The following is a 19,233-nucleotide window of genomic DNA, read 5'->3' on the forward strand; positions in this document are numbered from 1 at the left end:
AATTTTTAGTAGAGACAGGGTTTTGCCATGTTGGCCAGGCTATCTTGAACTCCTGACCTCAGGTGATCCACCTGCCTCAGCCTCCCAAAGTGCTGGGATTACAGGTATGAGCCACCACACCGAGCCCAAGAAATAATTTTAAAGGGCATGATAAAAACACATCCTGGGTGAGCTTCAAGACTTTGTATACATATTTAATAATCTCCCTGTGGGTCAAGGTGGCCCTGGGGTATTGTGACATACTCAATTTCCTTTTACTCCTCTGGGCAGAAAAGTGTTCAGGCTGCCCAGAGTAGGTGACAGAGAGCGACACCACCATGTCCCTGCCATGGGATGAACCACACTGTCCTGCCCCCTAGAATGGGCAGAGCTTCTCTAACAAGGGGCTTTAGCACACACGTCAATCTTTCTTGCGAGCTCAGGGGGTAGGTACAAAGTACTTCCCAGCTAAAGGATGAGAGAGACTCAAAGCACTCCGATCTCACCTGTGTTCATGAGGTTCTGGAGCAGGACCCAGGGTGGGTCCCAAAAACCATGAAGGTCAACTGGTCTTTTGCTGTAATACCCCAAGAGGGGACTCACAGGGACACAGCCTCTCAGCCCCACTACCCCAGCTCTGGCTGACAGAAGTTGCAAAAACATGCAGTTGATGAGACTTAGTATGTGGAACAAAAATCCCTGCCCTGTCCCTGAACGCTCACATCAGACACACAGAAGGCACATTCCCCACCCCCTGCCTCTCAGCTGGGGCTTCCAGCAGTCTCAGAGCCATGGGCATGGAATCTTTGAGAAATATCTTTGCCTTTGGGGCCAGGCAGAGAGTGTGGAGGAAAGAGGAGCCAGGCCTCTGTGCTGCAGGGCTGCTTTCTGCCAGCCTGTGGTTTAGGTCTTGGCACTCAAGGCCCTGGCACATACCCCATCCAGGCTGGCAGGCTTTGGAAAAGCAAGGGGTGGCTGGCCCCTTCCTGAAAGGGACAGTGCTCAGACTCAGAGGCCACAGCCAAGAGAGTGAGTACAGGGCCATCAATAAGGGCTGGAGCAGAAAAAGTTGGGGGGAGGGGAGAGATAGCCACATGTGGGACCACTCCCTTGCTGAGCAAGCCACCAGAATTCGTCCCCGTCTGTCCCCACCCTCAGCTCCGCTTTCCAGAACATCAGGGCTTACAACCTAGGAAGACTCTAAGAACAGCAGCTTTCCTCAGGGCGAGGGAAGCTGGATTCCCAATGTGGAAGCTGCATGAAGGAACAAGCAAATAAATAGAGAAAAGAAAATGAGAGAACAAAGAGCCAGAGCCCTGGAGGCTGGAACTCCATCCCTGCAGGGGAGGGAGAAAACCATCTTCACATCACAGGGGCCAAGTTCCAGGTTCCCTCCACAGAGCCCCGGTGCCTGGTGCCCTGTCAGGAGGCAGACATTGGGGCATGGGTTGCCAAAAGGGGGAGTGAGGGTTGGCTTGAGTGCCAGGGGGACACCATGAAGTGCTAGGGGGAACTGGCACCATCGGACTGAAGAAAGATACAGAAAGGGGTCGGAGGGGTCTCAAGGTGCTTCCCTTCCCCCAACAATTGGCTGCCATCGCCAAGACGGTACAGGGACACATTCAGAGCTGGGGGCCACCGAGAGGCAAGGACACTGAACAAAACTGAGCACTGTACTTCTACCCAGCCTCCTACTGCTGGGTGAAACCTGCTGTGACAAAGGCAGGCTCAGCTGCTGTCCAGTGAGGCTGGCTGCCAGGGGCAGACTCCACACCCGGCATGATGCAGACACTTGTACCTAAAGGTGGCGCTGGCACCGCCCACTTAATAAACAGGAGGCCAGCAAGGCGTGAGTGGGAAGAGGACGCTATTTTTCATTTACTCTGCATGCTGTCAGCCACCCACACACGTTCACACATTCATTCGCATGCATGACCCTCCGCTCGAGGCCAGGGCCACTGGGAGCATACGTTCATTTCACACCCAGGGGCCTGGCAAGTTGGGGCCTCACCCAGGCTGTTCCCTCCACAAGCCTGCAGAATCCGCCGGGCTCGTTTCTTAGCATCTTCTGGGAAGCTGGGGCTGTCCAGAAGGTTTGGGTAGGTGCACAGTGCCATCACCTGGGGGAACAAGGCACAGGCTGGGCTCCCAGAGCTCCGGGAGGGATACAGAGGCCACTGGAAAGAAAACAGCTGCCAGGGATGGGGCTGCCACAAACCGCTCTGCAAGGACTCAGCCTGTGGGAGCTTGGGGACAGGTGGGGAGGATGCTGGAATCTCCGCAGCAGAAGAGAAGCTGAGAGTTGGGATGTACTATGACCTGGGCTGCTAGAAGAGGAGCCAGTGATCAGAGTGAGGCTGCTACTCAGCCCCTGGCCCAAGCTCTTCCACTAGGGACAGCGGGCTCATGCATCCAAGGCACAATCAGGGGTCTGCAGAGCAGAGGGCAGGTGAAGCAGGGCTGCAGACCCTCCTACTTCCAGCCTGAACTCCACCAATGCCCTAGGCCCTCTCCCCCTGCATTCCTCAGCACCCCCTTTCCTCCCCAGACGAAAATGGCCAGCTTTCTCTGCTCTGTAATAGAGAACATCACCCCAAACCCACGAATTAAGAGAATTAGCAAGAAAATGTGTACAAAAGTGCCAGTAACCCCAGCTCGCCCAGAAAGTTGAGGCTAGCGTAGAGGAGCAGAGCCAGGTACACTGAGGGGGTCAGGGCTCGTGGCTCTGATACCAGCTGGGTGACCAGCAAGCGCCTGGGTTCATGAAGCCTGGCTTCTCTTCATCTACACAATGGGCAGTGAGCTGCCTGTCCACCTCGCAGGGGCACCTACGCATGTCTCATGTGAAGGCCGAAGGCAGCTGGCACCAGGCTGGGGAGGCCGGGCCTGCCATGCACAGTGGCAGGGCTGGACCTGGGAACACATCTCCAGCAAGTAAGGCAGAGTGAGGCCTGTCCTGGAGCCTGCCACAACCTCAGCCCAGGCCTGTACAGGGAGAGGCCACTTTCGCTCGGCCCTCCCCTCCAGTGCTCACACTCCAGGGCAGTCCGGGCCCTCTGGCCTCCTCCCACCTAGTTTCCCCGGCACAGCCACCATGTGTTCCGATTCGTCTCCCCCTCCTGGGCCCAGCATGAAGACTCTAACATCCACGGCTGAGGGCCTGCTCCGAGGGTCAGCAGCAGTGGCCATGGGAGGGAGGTACAGTGGGCGCCCCCAGACCAGGGCCAGCCTCAGCTCCTCTCTCTCACTGCCCTATGACAACTCCCTCAGGGACTGTGGGCTAAGCTCTCCCAGCCCCTCCCAGCCCCTCCCAGCCCTCTGCCCCAGAGAGCAAGGCGGGAATGGGAATTGAGGCTCACAGGGCTCAACTACCCTGATGGCCCCAGCCCATGAAACTTAACCACACACAGCACCACATTTTGATTCAAAAAGGGCCTCAACCCCAGTGGCTCAGGAGATTGAGGCAGGAAAGGATTGCTTGAGCCCAGGAGTTCGAGACCAGCCTGGGGAACACGGCGAGACCCTGTGTCTACCAAAAATTTTAAAAATTAGCCGAGTGTGGTGGCACACACCTATAGTCCCAGATACTCAGGAGGCTGAGGCAGGAGGATTGCTTCAGCCCAGGAGTTTGAGGTTATAGAGAGCTGTGATCGTTTCAAGTGCACTCCAGCCTGGGCAACAGAGCAAGACCCTGGCTCTAAAAAAATAATAATTATTAAAAATTTGAAACAAAACAAAACAGGCTGGGCATGGTGGCTTACACCTGTAATCCCAGCATTTTGGGAAGCCAAGGCAGGCAGATCGCTTGAGGTCAGGAGTTTGAGATGCACCTGGCCAACATGGTGAAACTGTGTCTCTACCAAAAATACAAACATTAGCCAAACATTAGTCTCTACCAAAAATACAAACATTAGGCATGGTGGTGCATGGCTGTAATTGGAGCTACTTGGGAGGCTGAGGCAGGAAAACTGCATGAACCCAGGAGGTGGAGATTGCTGTAAGCTGAGAACATGCCACTGCACTCCAGCCTGGGCAACAGAAAGTGACTCCATCTCAAAAACAAACAAACAAAAACTAAATAAAACAAAACAGGCCTCTGCCCTGGGGCATCTCCCACCCGGCCGCCTCCAGCCCACAAATCCCACAGTCATAGCCAGGCGGCACTCTTGAGGTCAGTGCTCAAACTAAACACAGAAGCCACCTTCTCCTGGAGCCAGGTCACTGAAGAGGCAGCCAGGGGCGCAGCGCTCACACTGGCCTCCCCCAACCTCGAGCTCCTGTGCTGGGCCCCAGGAGGCCTCTGCACTTATGATCTCATCAAGGCCCAGCAGTCCCCCAAGGCAGTGCTCTGCCAACTTCCACCTGCCCAAAGCCACACAGCTGGTACCCAGCAGAGCCCACACTCACACCCGGGAGGGCCTCAAGTGGGAAGCCACCTCCTGCCCCCACCCACACTACCCCCAGCCCAGCCGGCCTTTCCCTGTCCCCTGGGCTGCCGCCTACCCCACCACTGCCTTTTCCCAACAGCTCCCAGGACCCCACCCTGTGGAAGAGTCTCCCTGGGAGCCTCCTACACCAAAGCAACCCCAAAACGCATCTGGGAATTTCCCAACAACCTCAGAAAGGCAAGAAGGAGGCTAAGGGAGACAGCCAGAGGGCATGAGGCCTGGGAGGGCCTGGACAGAGAGGGGGTTAAGGACAGCCCCACGACGGCCCGCCCAGCCTAGAGCCCTGCCCTCCTGCAGCCTCTGCTCCTAGGGGCGGCTCACCTGCCGGAGGAAAGTGATTGGCTGCTGCCCCATAGCCTGGGCATCCCCGATGTTGGCTCGGATGACCTCTGTGAACGGCTTTTTGATACCCTGGGCAGAGAGAAAGCAACAGGTGGTTACTTAGAAACTCTTAGACCCTGGATTCCAGAGGCCAGGCAGAGTTCCTGCAGGATATTAATAAACAGCCCTATTTTGAGCCTTACCAAGTATCTGACTTAGTGTCAGACCTCTGACATGCCTGGTCTCATTTAACCTTCATAGCCACCCCATGAAGAAGAACTATTATTAATCCCATTTGACAGATAAGGAGATCAAGACTCTAAAAGTCTAGAAACCTTGCTCAAGGTCACATAATTTTATTTTATTTATTTTTTGAGATGGAGTCTTGCTCTGTAGCCCACACTGGAGTGCAGTGGCGCAATCTGGGCTCACTGCAACCTCCACCTCCGGGGTCCTGGTTCAAGCAATTCTCCTACCTCAGACTCCCAAGTAGCTAGGATTACAGGCACAAGCCACCATGCCAAGCTAATTTCTGTATTTTTTTAGTAGGGACGGGGTTTCACCATGTTGGCCAGGCTGGTCTTAAACCCCTGACCTCGTGATCTGCCCGCCTCAGCCTCCCAAAGTGCTGGGATTACAGGTGTTAGCCACCTCACCTGGCCAATTTTATTTTATTTTATTTTTTTGAGACAGAGTCTTGCTCTGTCACCCAGGCTGGAGTACAGTGGTACCATCTTGGCTTACTGCAACTTCTGCCTCCCGATTCAAACGATTCTCAAGCCTCAGCCTCCTAAGTAGCTGGGTTTACAGATGTGTATCATCACACCTGCCTAATTTTTATATTTTTAGTAGAGACAGAATTTCACCATGTTGGCCAGGCTGGTCTCCAACTCCTGGCCTCATGTGATCCATCCACCCCGGCCTCCCAAAGTGCTGAGATTATAGGCGTGAGCCATCATACCCGGCCAACATAATTTTATTTATTACTTATTATTACTATTTTGTAGAAACAGGGTCTCGCTCTGTCACTCAGGCTGGAGTGCAGTGGTGTGATCCTGGTTTACTGCAGCCCCAACCTTCTGGGCTCAGGCGATCCTCTGCCTTGGCCTCCCAAAGTATTGGAATTACAGGGGTGAGCCACTGTGCCCAGCCACATAACTGATTAATGTTAAGTGCTGCAATTGACTATAAGCACAGTAAGCCGGATTCCAAGTTCACTCTTCTTAACCACTATGCTCCTCCTCTGCCTCCCACTTTCCAGAAAGGCTGGAAGACCTTCCCTGGCTGCCCAAGGACCCTGAACAGCTGCTGCTCCATGGCCTGACTGCCACCGCACAGGGAAATCTAAAAGGCGGCTCCAGGCCAGATGTGTGGGAGGAAGGCAGGGGCCAGCAGTAGATCATGCCAAATGTCAGGGACACAGGGTCCCAGACTCCCCTGCACCCTGCCCCAGGTGCAGCTTTACCTCGATGGCCTAAGTGAATGGCCAGGGACACTGAGGACACCCTCCCAACCGGAAGATACGGATCAGCAGGGAATCGTCAGGATCATTCTCTTGCAACCTGCATTTTGCAGAATGAAAAATGTGGGCTGATTTTCACATTTTTTTAAAAAAAGCATCAGGGATAAAAAGACTGAATGAAGAGCAAAACTGAGGCCACTGCCTGAGCAACACGTGTAGCACAGAAGAGAGATCACAGAGAGAACTCCGAGACCCTTGCGATGTCACTGGGGAAGTGACAGAAGGATATCCCGGCTGCTGCAAAGGTGAAAGCAGAGTTTGACATAGAAAATTACGGGGACCTGGAAACATGGGAATCCTGCACATTTCCCTGACAAATCCAGAATTAGCCACTGGAAGAACTGCAATCAACAACAGTTCAAGGACTTCCCAGGGCAGCTGAGAGGATTACCTGAGACAAACAGTGAAAGCCCTGGGCAAAGTACGAATATCATCTTACAAAAGCCAGCCCAGGAACAAGGTTGCCAGAGTCACAGCAGGAAGAAAAACGAGCTTGGCAAGGTGGTGGCCACGGCCCGGGTGGGAGGGCCCGGCCATTGTCCTGTCTCCCTTCCCCAAAGGTACCCCAAACACAAATTTTACAGACTTACGTAACTCTGTGCTTGTGACACTTGTCTTTTCTCCTTTTCAGGCAATGTGTGAATAAAAGCAACTTTAAGGCCAGGCGTGGTGGCTCACGCCTGTAATCCCAGCACTTTGGGAGGGCGAGGCAGGTGGATCACAAAGTCAGGAGTTTGAGACCAGCCTGGCCAAGATGGTGAAATCCCATCTGTATTAAAAACACAAAAAAATTAGCCAAGTGCGGTAGTGGGTGCCTGTAATCCCAGCTACTCAGGAAGCTGTGAACCCGAGAGGCAGAGGTTGCAGTGAGCTGAGATTGCTCTCTAGCCTGGGCGACAGAGCAAGACTCCATCTCAAAAAAAAAAAAAAAAAAAAAAAAAAAGCAACTTTAGAAGACACGGCCTTTTCAGAATTAGTAATATACACCTTAAGTTAAAAAACAGTGACTGGACATGGTGACTCACACCTTTAATTCCAGCACTTTGGGAGGCCAAGGCAGGAAGATCCCTTGAGGCCAGGAGTTCAACAACAGCCTGGGCAACACATCAAGACCTCATTTCTACAAAAAATTAACAGTATCCAGGCATGGTGGCACATGCCTGTAGCCCCAGCTATGGGGAGGCTGAAGTGAAAGAAGTATCACTTGAGCCTAGGAGTTCAAGGTTTCAGTAAGCTATGATCATGTCACTACATTCCAGCCGGGGCATCAGAATGAGACCAGACCCTGTCTTTTCTTTTCTTTTTTTTTTTTCTTCAAGAGAGGGTTTCCCTTTGTTGCCCAGGCTGGAGGGCAGTGGTGTGATCTCGGTCACTGCAACCTCCACCTCCCAGGTTCAAGTGATCTCATGCCTCAGCCTCCCATGTGGCTGGGACTGTAGGCAGGCATCACCATGCCTTGCTAATTTAATTTTAATGGAGACTTTTTTTTTTTTTTTGTATTATGTATTTTAATGGAAACATGGGGTTTCACGATATTTCCAAGGCTGGTCTCAAAATCCTAAGCTCAAGTGATCTGCCAGCCTCAGCCTCCCCAAGTGCTGGGATTATAGGTGTGAGCCACCATACCTGGCCTGACCCTGCCTCTTAAAAACAACAACAAATCAGTGGGCTTGAGAGTCAAAAGCAGCTTTTCTGGCCCTAGTGTGCCACCCCTAAGCCCTAACTGAGGAGGCACTGGGGACAGAGGAAGATGCCCCAGAAGTGGCTCTGGACCTTCATAAGCAGGGCATAAGTCCCACAAACTATGTTTCTGGGAGAAGGGGCTCTCTAAGCCCCTTGTACCCTGTCCACTGAGTTCTTCAGTGTCTCACCAACATGGATAAAGATTCCAAGTGGCATCCAGATGCAGCCACTATGTCCGGAGAGCCAAGGCCAGGGCAGCACTGCCCACCGCACAGGGGTAGGCTGGGGAGGGGAGCAGGCACTCTGGAGAGGCTCCGGCTACAGGCACCCACCACCGCACTTGGCTAATTTTTTTTTTTTTGGCTATAAAAATGTTTTATTAGGCCAAACTACTTACTATGAAAATGCTTTAAAATGCAGCAGAAGGAGATGTAAAGACTCAAAGAAGTACGTAGTGACAATGGCTATCAGAACACACTAAGGAATCCACACTGCTTCCCCCTTTACCTAGAAAAGGAAGCTTCTAGGCTACGCCATGCTCATCCCACAGGCAGGAGCCCAGAAGGCTGAGGGTGTGAGCAGTTACCCAAGACTCTATGTGCAAAGGGACAGGCCCGATCCACCCCTTGGCACTGGCCTGGGTTCCTGGCAATAGGGCCCTTGCTCAGCCTGACTGAATTGCTGCAGCCCCCAGGCCTAGCTTGCTGAACCCAGGAGATTTCTGGGGTGTGGCTACAGCCCATTCTTCATAGGGAATAAATCTGTCACAGTTGTGAGGCCCAGGAACCAACACACAGCTGTGGGCCCTGGGCCAGCCCAACACAGTAAGAGAATAACACCTGGAACAGAGCCCTGAATGCTCCTTTCCCATGCCCTCCCCTGCACTGCTCAACCAATGAAGGGCCTGCCACTGGGGAGCCTGGGAATGCAGCATCTCCATTCTTGGGTCTTGGTGCCTGCAGACCCCGGACACTTTTCCATGATGGATGAGCTGGGGATCAGGACAATGTCTGCCCGCAATGGGCAAAGAAACCATCTCACCCAGACAAGGACCACCATGCAGAGGCGGCTGTCCTGAGCATACTCTTGCATCTGGGCACTCAAGATCTACATGGGGCAGGAAATACCAAGAGCCTGGGGTAGACTCCCCATAGTGACTCTCACAGTAACTGGCCCAGGGCCCACAGGCACAGCACCCATGGGAACCTCACCCCCACCCTGCCCTCAGGGCCCTGCCAGCTCAGAGGGACTAACGAGCCATAGCATCCTGATTCCTCTCACGGCATTCTAGAGCCACCTTCGAATTCGCCCGCATACATCCTGCCTCCCTTGTGCAGCACGGAGGAAATGTCCTTCCCAGGGAAGGGTCCCCTCCCGCCACTTTGGCTCAAGCAGGGATCAGGGGAGGCCATGCCCCACAACAACCCTGAGCTCTGGATACGGCATATTTCAGAGGGCGATAGCAGAGAGAAGAAAACAATGTCCTCCCCAGCCCACAAGCCCGGCACCAGCATGAGGGTCACAGGCAGATGGATGATTCTAACAAGTACAAGGCACAGCAAAGGAAACAAACAAAAAGGCGGCCCTAGGAAGGGAATGCTGTCAGCCTCCGCATCCGTGGATCCAGCATCCACGGACTCAACCAACCGTGGGTCCAAAATACTCAGGAAAAAACCCTGCACCTGTACTCAACACAGACTTGTCTTGTCATTGTTCCCTCAAAAACAAGAGTAGAATGATTATGTACACAGTATGTACTACATATTATAAGTAATCTATAGAGGCTGTAGAGATGATTTAAAATATACAGGAGGATATGCATAGGTCATAGGCAAATACTACACCATTTACATCAGGCACTCGAGCATCCTCGGATTTAGTGAATCCATACCAATTTACATTCCCACCAATTTCCATTTCCATTATGGAAAACAGTTTGGAGATTCCTCAAAAAATTAAATATAGAACTACCCTAGGATCCAGCAATCCCACTGCTGGGTACAGATCTGAAGGAAATGAAGTAAGTATCTTGAAGAGTTGTCTGCACTCCCTTGTTCACTGCAGCACTATTCCTAAGAGCCAAGATATGGAATCCACCTAAGTGTCCGTCAACAGGTGAACGGATAAAGATATGGTACAATGGACTATTATATACAATGGACTATTATTCAACCATTTAAAAAAAGAAAAAGAAAATCCCGCCATTTGCAACAATATGGATGAACCTGGAGGACACTATGTGAAGTGAAATAAGCCAGACACAGAAAGACAAATACTGTATAATCCAGGCGTCCCCAAACTTTTTACACAGGGGCCAGTTCACTGTCCCTCAGACCCTTGGAAGGCCGCCACATACTGTGCTCCTCTCACTGACCACCAATGAAAGAGGTGCCCCTTCCTGAAATGAGGCGGGGGGCCAAATAAATGGCCTCAGGAGGCTGCATGCAGCCCGCGGGCCGTAGTTTGGGGACACCTGGTATAAGCTCACTTATATGTGGAATGTTTAACCAATCTAAAAAAGTTGAACTTGAAGCCGGGCACGGTGGCTCAAGCCTGTAATCCCAGCACTTTGGGAGGCCGAGGCGGGTGGATCACGAGGTCGAGAGATCGAGACCATCCTGGTCAACATGGTGAAACCCCATCTCTACTAAAAATACAAAAAAATTAGCTGGGCATGGTGGCTCGTGCCTGTAATCCTAGCTACTCAGGAGGCTGAGGCAGAATTGCCTGAGCCCAGGTGGCGGAGGTTGCAGTGAGCCGAGATCGCGCCATTGCACTCCAGCCTGGGTAACAAGAGTGAAACTCCGTCTCAAAAAAAAAAAAAAAAAAGTTGAACTTGAGACCAGCCTGACCAACATGGAGAAACCACGTCTACCAAAATTACAAAATTAGCTGGGCATGGTGGCACATGCCTGTAATCCTAGCTACTCGTGAGGCTGAGGCAGGAGAATCACTAGAACCTGGGAGGCAGAGGTTGCGGTGAGCCAGGATTGCGCCATTGCACTCCAGCCTGGGCAACAAGAGCGAAACTCTGTTTCAATTAAAAAAAAAAAAAAAGTTGAACTAATAAAAGCAGAGGTGGTAGACGCCAGCAGCGGGGTGGTGGGAGAGGAAATGCAGCAATGTTGATCAAAGGGCACAAATTCTCAGTCATAAAATGACATATTTTGCATATTCTCACTTATTTATGGGAGCTAAAAATTTTTAAAAACTAAACTCATGAAGATGGACAGAGTCTGTTAAGGGCAGTGTGGGTAAGTGGGGGAAAGTGGAGATGGTTAATGGGTACCAAAAAGTAGAGAGAATGATCTAGTATTCGACAGCACAGCAGGGTAACTATAGTCAATAATTATTTAATTGCACATTTAAAAATAACTAAAAGAGCATGATTGGATTGTTTGTAAGACAAAGGATAAATGCTGGAGGGGATAAATACCTCATTTACTTTGATGGGATTATTTTTTTTTTACTTCTTTTTCTTCCCAAATCTCATCTTGAACTGTACCTTGATGAAATTATTACACGCTACATGCCTGTACCAAAATGTCTGGTATACCCCATAATTAATATACCTAACAGCCAGGTGCAGTGGCTCACACCTATAATCCCAGCACTTTGAGACGCTGAGGCAGGCAGATCATGAAGTCAGGAGATCAAGACCATCCTGGCCAATATGGTGAAACCCAGTCTCTACTAAAACACAAAAAATTAGCAGGGTGTGATGGTGCACACCTATAGTCCCAACCACTCAGGAGGCTGAGGTGGAGGAATGGCTGGAATCTGGGAGGCGGAGATTGCAGTTAGCCGAGATCACGTCACTGCACTCCCAGCCTGGTGACAGAGCAAGACTCCATCTCAAAAAACAAAACCAAACCAACAAAACACCTACCATATACCCACAAAAATTAAAAAATACTTTTTAAAAAGATGAGTAAGACCTCGGGATCTAATGTACAGCATGGTGACTATAGTTAAGAAAACTTATTTTTGGCCAGGTGCAGTGTCTCACACCTGTAATCCCAGCACTTTGGGAGGCCAAGGTGTGCATATCACCTAAGGTTGGGAGTTCAAGACCAGCCTGACCAACATGGAGAAACTCCGTCTCTACTAAAAACACAAAATTAACTGGGTGTGGTGGCACATGCCTGTAATCCCAGCTACTCGGGAGGCTGAGGCAGGAGAATCCCTTGAACAAGGGAGGTGGAGATCAAGCCACGGCACTCCAGCCTGGGCAACAAGAGCAAAACTCCGTCTCAAAAAAAAAACTATCATTTTTTACTTGAAATTTGCTGAGAACAGGGCTTAAGTGTCCTCAGCACATACACACACACAGATGGTGACTATGTGTGGTAAAGGATGGAATATTAATAAGTAACTGTGGTAACCATTTCCATGTCATATTACATACACAATGTAATATCAAACCATCACAATGTGTCCCTTGAATATATACAATTTTTCTTTGCCAATTATATTTGTCTCCCCCTCAATAAAAAAGGAGAGAAAAAAATAGGCACAAGGCCATTTCCTTATGCAAGGCCTATCTATGGTCACTTCACACGGCCTGTGGGCAGAAAGGCTGGCAGAGAACTTTCCTCCTATTCAACAAATACTGGTCACCCATGTCCCAGTGACAGCCATGAGCAGCACAGATGAGACAGCCACCCTCCAGAGTCTAGGCTGGTGAAGAATAAGAAGAGGGTGCGCGGAAGGAGAAGGCAGGCCGTGGGAGAGAGGACCCGCTGGCCCCAGGCCTGGGAGCATGATGTCAAAGTGCCCCTGGGTTCCTGACCCCCAAAAGAGCACTGACTGGGGCTTTAACGGGCAGAAAGTCCTACAGACAGCTCTAGCAAGAGGCCCCAGAGACAAATGCCAACTAGACCCCATGGTCCCTGAAACAGGTCCATTTAAGAGAGGAGGCTCTGCACAAGATGGGGTCCCAAAACAGAAAGACAAGTGAAGCCAGAAAAAACTGGAGCTGCAGCCGCACTATCTGTGGCTGAGAGCGCAGGCGAGAGACCCCAGGGCGGAGCTATCTGATCACTGAGGCAGGGCAGGCCGGGTGCAGGCCCCTGAACTCTGGAATCTGCGGGGTGGTCAACTATAAAAGCCTAGATTCCAAAGGCAGAAGCAGAGGTGAAAGGATAAACTCCAAATTCCAAACAGGATAGTGGGAGTTGCTCCGAATAGCAAGGCAGAGGCCCGAGAGGAAAAAGGAACCCCACAGAGCACTTCCCAGATCCAGAGCCTCAGGAGGTAGGAAAGACGAGGACCCTCAGCACCTCATCCCCAGGCCATTCTCATTAGCTTGAGAACCAAGACTTGGCAGTTCTAATTAGCTTCACAGCTGTTCAAAGCATTATCACTAACATCTCTTTATATTTTATTTTATTTTTCTGTGTGTGTATTATTATATCACTAACATTTCAAACTAGTCTTTCAGAGAAATAAACTGGCCTCATTTTGCAGAAGGGAAAATGACTTGCCTGAGGCCCATAGCACACAAAGGCAGAGCCCAGGACATGTGTGGTGACTGACTTGGAAAGGCTGGGTATGTGAAGGGTTCATCCTATTGGAAGCCTGCACTACACATTTTAAAGTAGAATCTAGGCCAGGCACAGTGGCTCACACACAAGTAATCCTGGCGCTTTGGGAAGCTGAGGTGGGAGGATCGCCCAAGGCCAGCAGTTTGAGACAAGCTGGGACAACGTAAGCAAGATCCCATCTCTACAAAAACAGGAAAGTAGCCAGCATGGTAGCGCACGCCTGAAGTCCTAGTTTCTAAAGAGGCTGAGGCAGGAAGATTGCTTGAGTTCAGGAATTTGAGGTTACAGTGAGCTATGACTGCGCCACTGCACTCCAGCCTAGGAAAAAGAGCGAGACCCTGTCTCTTAAAAAAAAAAAAAAAAAAAAAAAAAAATCAACAGCCTGGGCAACATGGCAAAACCTTGTCTCTACCAAAAAATGCAAAAATTAGCCAGGCATGGTTTAATTTGCTCAGGAGACTAAGGTGTAATGACTGTTTGAGCCCAGGAAGTCGAGGCTGCAGTGAGCTGAGATTGTGCCACTGCATGCCTGTCTGGGCGACAGAACTATGGAATCCTTTTGCCAGGTGCTCTGCAAACAGTATGGGATGTCTGGCTGAACAGCTATAATTAACAATAATTAGTATTATTATTTAATAATAATTACACAAGAAAAAGTAGCTGGGTGTGGTGGCTCATGCCCACCCACCCAGTACTTTAGGAGGCCAAGGTGGGAGGACTGCTTGAAGCCAGGAGTTTGAGACCACCCTAAGCAACATACTAAGACATGGTCTCTACAAAAAATTTAAACATTAGCCAGGCATGGTGGTGCACATCTGTAGTCCAAGCTGCTCAGGAGGCGGAGGTTGGAGAATGGCTTGAGCCCAGGAGTTCAAGGCTGCAGTGAGCCATGACTGTGCCACTGCATTCCCACCTAGGCAACAGAGCAAGAGCCTGTCTCAAAAAAATAAAGGCTGGGCATGGTGGCTCACGCCTGTAATCCCAGCACTTTGGGAGGCAGGTGGATCACCTGAGGTCAGAAGTTTGAGACCAGTCTGATCAACATGGAGAAAGCCCGTCTCTACTAAAAATACAAAATTAGCCGGGCATGGTGGTGCCTGCCTGTAATCCCAGCTACTCAGGAGGCTGAGGCAGGAGAATTGCTTGAACCCAGGAGGCGGAGGTTGCAGTGAGCCAAGATCACATCATTGCACTCCAGCCTGGACAACAAGAGTGTGTCTCAAAAACAAACAAAAATAAATAAAGTAGCATCTCAATGCCATAGAAAATGAATGAGATTCACCACCTGTGCTTGGCACATCCAGGGTTTCCAATCTTAGTTCTCAGCTAACTATAGCCACGTGCCTTAGCACCCTCTGCTTTTACTTTTGTTTGGATACAACGCATGCAGACGTGACCAGTCTTCCCGTCAGTTCTGAATGTTTGCCCTGACTATTGCCTTACAACTAGAAGCAAAGCCATTCCTCTGTCTCCACTTGTACCAATCCCCAACACCCATCCCCCAATTAAGCAAGGGAAAAAGTAGGTTGAGGAAGAACTGTCAGATCTTTTCAAAACTCCCTTTAATTGCAGCTTATTTTTAAGTGCTGCTCACAGTGAACACCAGGATCTGAAAAGCTAAGATAGGTTCTCTCCTTGGAGCTGCTGTCAGGGAGAAGCAGGGCCCCTCTCAGAGCACACAGTTGGGGCTGCAAGAGAACAGCCCCTTTCACAGCCCTTAGCTCACCTCCCCACCTCCTTCAGGCTCTGTTCCTAAAGAATCATAAAGGATGGAGACTCAGCTCTGCCAGCCACCCAAAGTCAAACACCAAAGCGACATATCCAGCCAAACAGCCCGTACTATTTGCAGAGCACCTGGTAAAAGAATTCCATATACAGCATGAAGGCCTTGGTACCACCAAGAGTCACCTTGAGTCCCCAAGGACAGTTTTAAATGGACAAGGAGGTATAAAACTGAGGGCAGGGGGGAACCCTGGCCCAGCCAGGCCACATCTGTTTAGGGAAACTGAGGCCCAGAATGGATATAGAATTCATCCCAAGTCACCCTACTCCCTATAAATCAGGCATCCCCAAACTGCGGCCCCCTGAGGCCATTTATCCGGCCCCCCGCTGCACTTCAGGAAGGGGCACGTCTTTCATTGGTGGTCAGTGAGAGCACAGTATGTGGTGGCCCTCCAACGGTCTGAGGGACAGTGAACTGACCCCCTGTGTAAAAAGTTTGGGGACGCCTGCTATAAATCGTAGCCCATCCCATCTTTAACCAACCAGGTTTTTGTTTTTTTGGGTTTTTTTGAGTTGGAGTCTTACTCTGTTGCCCAGGCTGGAGTGCAGTGGCACGATCTCGGCTCACTGCCACCTCCACCTCCCAGGTTCAAGCAATTCTCCTAACTCAGCCTGCAGAGTAGCTGGGATTACAGGTGTGTGCCACCACGCCCAACTAATTTTTGTGTTTTTAGTAGAGATGGGGTCTTGTTATGTTGGCCAGGCTGCTCTCAAATTCCTGACCTCAAGTGATCCATCCGCCTAAAGGCTCCCAAAGTGTTGGGATTACAGGTGTGAGCCACCGCGGCCAGCCTCCAACAAACCAGTTTTGATCACAACAATTCAATACAGGAGTAGAAAAACCAAAGCTAGGCAAAGTTAAGGAAAGCCATAAATAAATAAAAAGAAAGGACTGGGGAAATGTGGTTCTCACAGAAGGAGCACTGTTTAAGCTAACAAACGGAAGCGGGGCTGTCTCCCAAGAAGGAAGGGTTTCAGTGAGGCTATCTAAGCTGGTCTGGCCAACAGCCACAGCCAGGGAACTGAGACTCACAGTGAGAAGAGAAGAACGTGCTTGAATGAAAGCACCACAAAATGTAGGTGGCCAAAAAAAACTGCTCAACTAACTCAGGAGTAGGATATGGGGATGTGGAGCTTCTGTCTCAGAAATCAGAGATGCCACTGGCCCAGTGACCAAGAAATTTGCCCACCTGCAATCATTAAGCCACATCCCTGCTAGAAACCCTTCCTGGTTCCCACCTCCCACCAAAACGTACTATGAAGTCCTAATCCCAGCACGCAAGACTCCAGTCCACCTTTTCTGACTCATTCACCTCCCACATCCCTCTGTTAGTGTTCCACTAACAGCACCAGCCCCCTTCCCCAAATGCCCACAACTCCCCAACTTCCTGCTGTTGCTCATAGCACTGCTCCCACTTGGAAGGCTCTCACATATTCTGCCTGCTAAAAAATCCCACCACATTCTTAAAGAATCGGGGGAGGGGAACTCAGGCTCAGAGAACAACGCAAAAGCAAAGACAGTGCCCCTCTGTCCTCATTATCCTCAAGCCTCACTGGGTGGACAAAGGAGTTGCTATTTAGCAAAAGGCAGAGGTAATTCTTGGAACCCCTGCCAGCTCTGGAACCAGAGAAATCAGCTGTAATGTGATACACCAGAAACACGTTAATCCCTGCCGTGTTTTAGCAGGGACGCTGTTGCCTCAAGGAAGGCCAGCTCCGGCCTGCCAGACAGCAACAACCTATGTGCTTTGCCTGGCCCACCTCTGGGCCAGAGAGGCACAGAAACAAAGCCAGCCTCCTCCCAGCCAGCTTTAAACTTAGCCCTGCAAGGAGTCGGCAGGAGACACTGGACTCTGACTTTTCCAGCTCAGTTTTGAGTCAGCAGAACTGGGTGTCCCAACAAAGTCTCAGGAGGCCAGGAGCTCATTAAAAACCCCACGTCCCCACAGGAATGGGGCCAAGTGTTATGATACCCCTGAGACTTACTGCCATGCATTCATGGGACACTAAGTGACCCTCCCTCCCACCTCTATATTCAGTCATACTCTCTCTAGCAAGCAGTTGGGTGATTATTAGCTTCTTAGAAATCTTAGCAGTGTTTACTTTTTAAGATAATCCCTCTTGGCTCTGCCTCCTGAATTCCACGTAGGCTAGAACTTTATCTTATAGGGACACTTCTATCACCTACCCCCAGGCATCCTGGTTGTGGGGAGGCAGAAATCCCTCCTGGCTGTGGATTCGCCATACATGACGCTATAAACTCAAGCCAAGATTCCAGCCAGGTGGGCCCGCCACAAGACGAAGAAAGTCCCAGGGCCTCCTTACCAAAACACAACAGGCCCAACCCTCTGGTTCCCCACCTCGGTGACTGTCCCCAAACCAGAGAAGTGGCTAGTTAGCCAAGGCTTCAGAGGGGCCTAAAGGAAGGAATTCTGACGACTCATCTGGGAATCAGGACTAGCAAAGACCCTAAAGGCCAAAGACACGGAGAAAGAGGCTGGGGAACAGACCCAAGTTTCCACAGAGCCCCCTGTATCCCCTCTACCTAAAATGGTTTCCCTCCCACCATCCCCATTCCAACCCTCCTTCGTTATTCCTTTCTTCCAAGAACTTAACACTGAGACCCTCTTGCTTCTTTCTTCATTCACTTAATGTTCCGCCCTCCATGGATCTTGGTTCCACGAGGGTAGGGCAGACACACAACGCGCGGTGCCTGGCAGCACGGGCCGTTCAACAATTGACCAATACAATTCAACAAGTGAACCGTATTGAAAGGCCTCACTGAGTGAGGTGCTGGGCACTAGTGGATGAAGGGGCGGGAGGAGTCATTCTCTCGTTTTAGCCAAGCTTGGCTTAATGAGGAGCTGGCCATGGAGGTGGACATCGTGGGGAGGACCTCAGCTGGGGCTGCTGCGGTTCTTCCCTTGCTCAGCGGCCCCAGCCTCCCGGGGCCCCGGCGCGCGCTCACCCGCTGCAGCTCGAGCTCGATCTCGCCGGCCTTGAGCACTATGGGTCCCCGCACCGCGTACTCCACCGCCTTCACCTGCGGGTTCATAGACTCCGGCGTGAGGATGCGCTCGCGCCGGCTGCGCTCGGGCCGCACCTTGAGCACCGCCGAGGCCTCGGCGGCCGCGCTGCTCTGGTTGCGGCCCCAGGAGCCAGGGGTCCGGGGACCACAGCCCCGCCGGACCAGCGCCGCCGCCCGCTGCATCGCGCGCTTGCGGAGGGAAACCTTGGGACAAAAAGAGAAAGAGAACAAACACGTCTCGCACTGCCCTAGGCGGGCAGTTGTCTCCCACACAAGCCCAGCCAAGGGCTCTTTCAGCGAGCGGTGCCAGCCTGGCTCCGGCGCTGCCGCCCATCCCCCGGCGACCGGGACCCTCCACCGCGCCGCTGAAAGCACCAACGCGCACCCAACCGGGTTTCGCAAAGGCTGCGCCCAGAGCAGGTATGCAACATGCCTGTCGCCCCTGACCGGCCCTCGCCGCGTCCGGTTAGCTCGTGCGCCTGGAGCAGATCTCCGGCCTCTGTGCCAGCAGCCGCATCCCAGCGCCCCGTGCCCGTGCAGCCCGGCCCCTGCGTTCGCACACCCACCGCCGTCGGGGCCGCCCCAGGCCTGCGCGCTGCCTCCTGGGTCTTGTAGTTCTCCTGGCCGCTACGGAGAGGTTGCGGAGAGCGATGCGAACTACAAGTCCCACAACGCCCCGCGCCGGGCCGGACGGGGGCCAGACAGGAGGCAGGAGAGCTTGGCCGAACGTGGCCAGGGCTGGGCGGGCTCTTTGTCCCTTGCTGAGGGGCTGGAGAGACCGGAGGGGTCGGGCGGTGGCCATGCTCTCGGTCAGGTCTGCGAAGCTAGAGCTGTTTGCAGCCTCTCTCCCAGAGGCGTGTCTGCCCCCCCACTCCGTCTTCAGTGCCAGCACCTGCAAGGAAGCGGCATGCTAGATGGTGCAGT

The 19,233-nt window shown here is 51.7% G+C and overlaps 1 protein-coding gene across 2 annotated transcripts in view; it reads right to left on the bottom strand.

Moving 5' to 3' along the window:
• GPT2 (glutamic--pyruvic transaminase 2) overlaps positions 1–18,865 on the bottom strand; it is a 43,215-nt gene extending 24,350 nt beyond the window's left edge. Inside the window, exons 1-4 of one of the 2 annotated variants that reach the window (XM_010347815.2) lie at positions 18,743–18,865; positions 18,250–18,513; positions 4,749–4,838; positions 1,991–2,099 (exon numbers count right to left, since the gene is read on the bottom strand). In XM_010347815.2, coding sequence (XP_010346117.1) covers positions 1,991–2,099; positions 4,749–4,838; positions 18,250–18,492 — 442 coding nt within the window. In that variant the 5' untranslated portion in view covers positions 18,493–18,513; positions 18,743–18,865. The remainder of the gene's footprint in view (positions 1–1,990; positions 2,100–4,748; positions 4,839–18,249; positions 18,514–18,742) is intronic. The other variant, XM_039480493.2, reaches the window with a different exon arrangement.
• Between the last annotated feature and the right edge of the window lie 368 nt (positions 18,866–19,233).

The sequence above is a fragment of the Saimiri boliviensis genome, chromosome 1, assembly GCF_048565385.1.
Source record: "Saimiri boliviensis isolate mSaiBol1 chromosome 1, mSaiBol1.pri, whole genome shotgun sequence".
In the NCBI taxonomy this organism is placed as follows: domain Eukaryota; kingdom Metazoa; phylum Chordata; class Mammalia; order Primates; family Cebidae; genus Saimiri; species Saimiri boliviensis.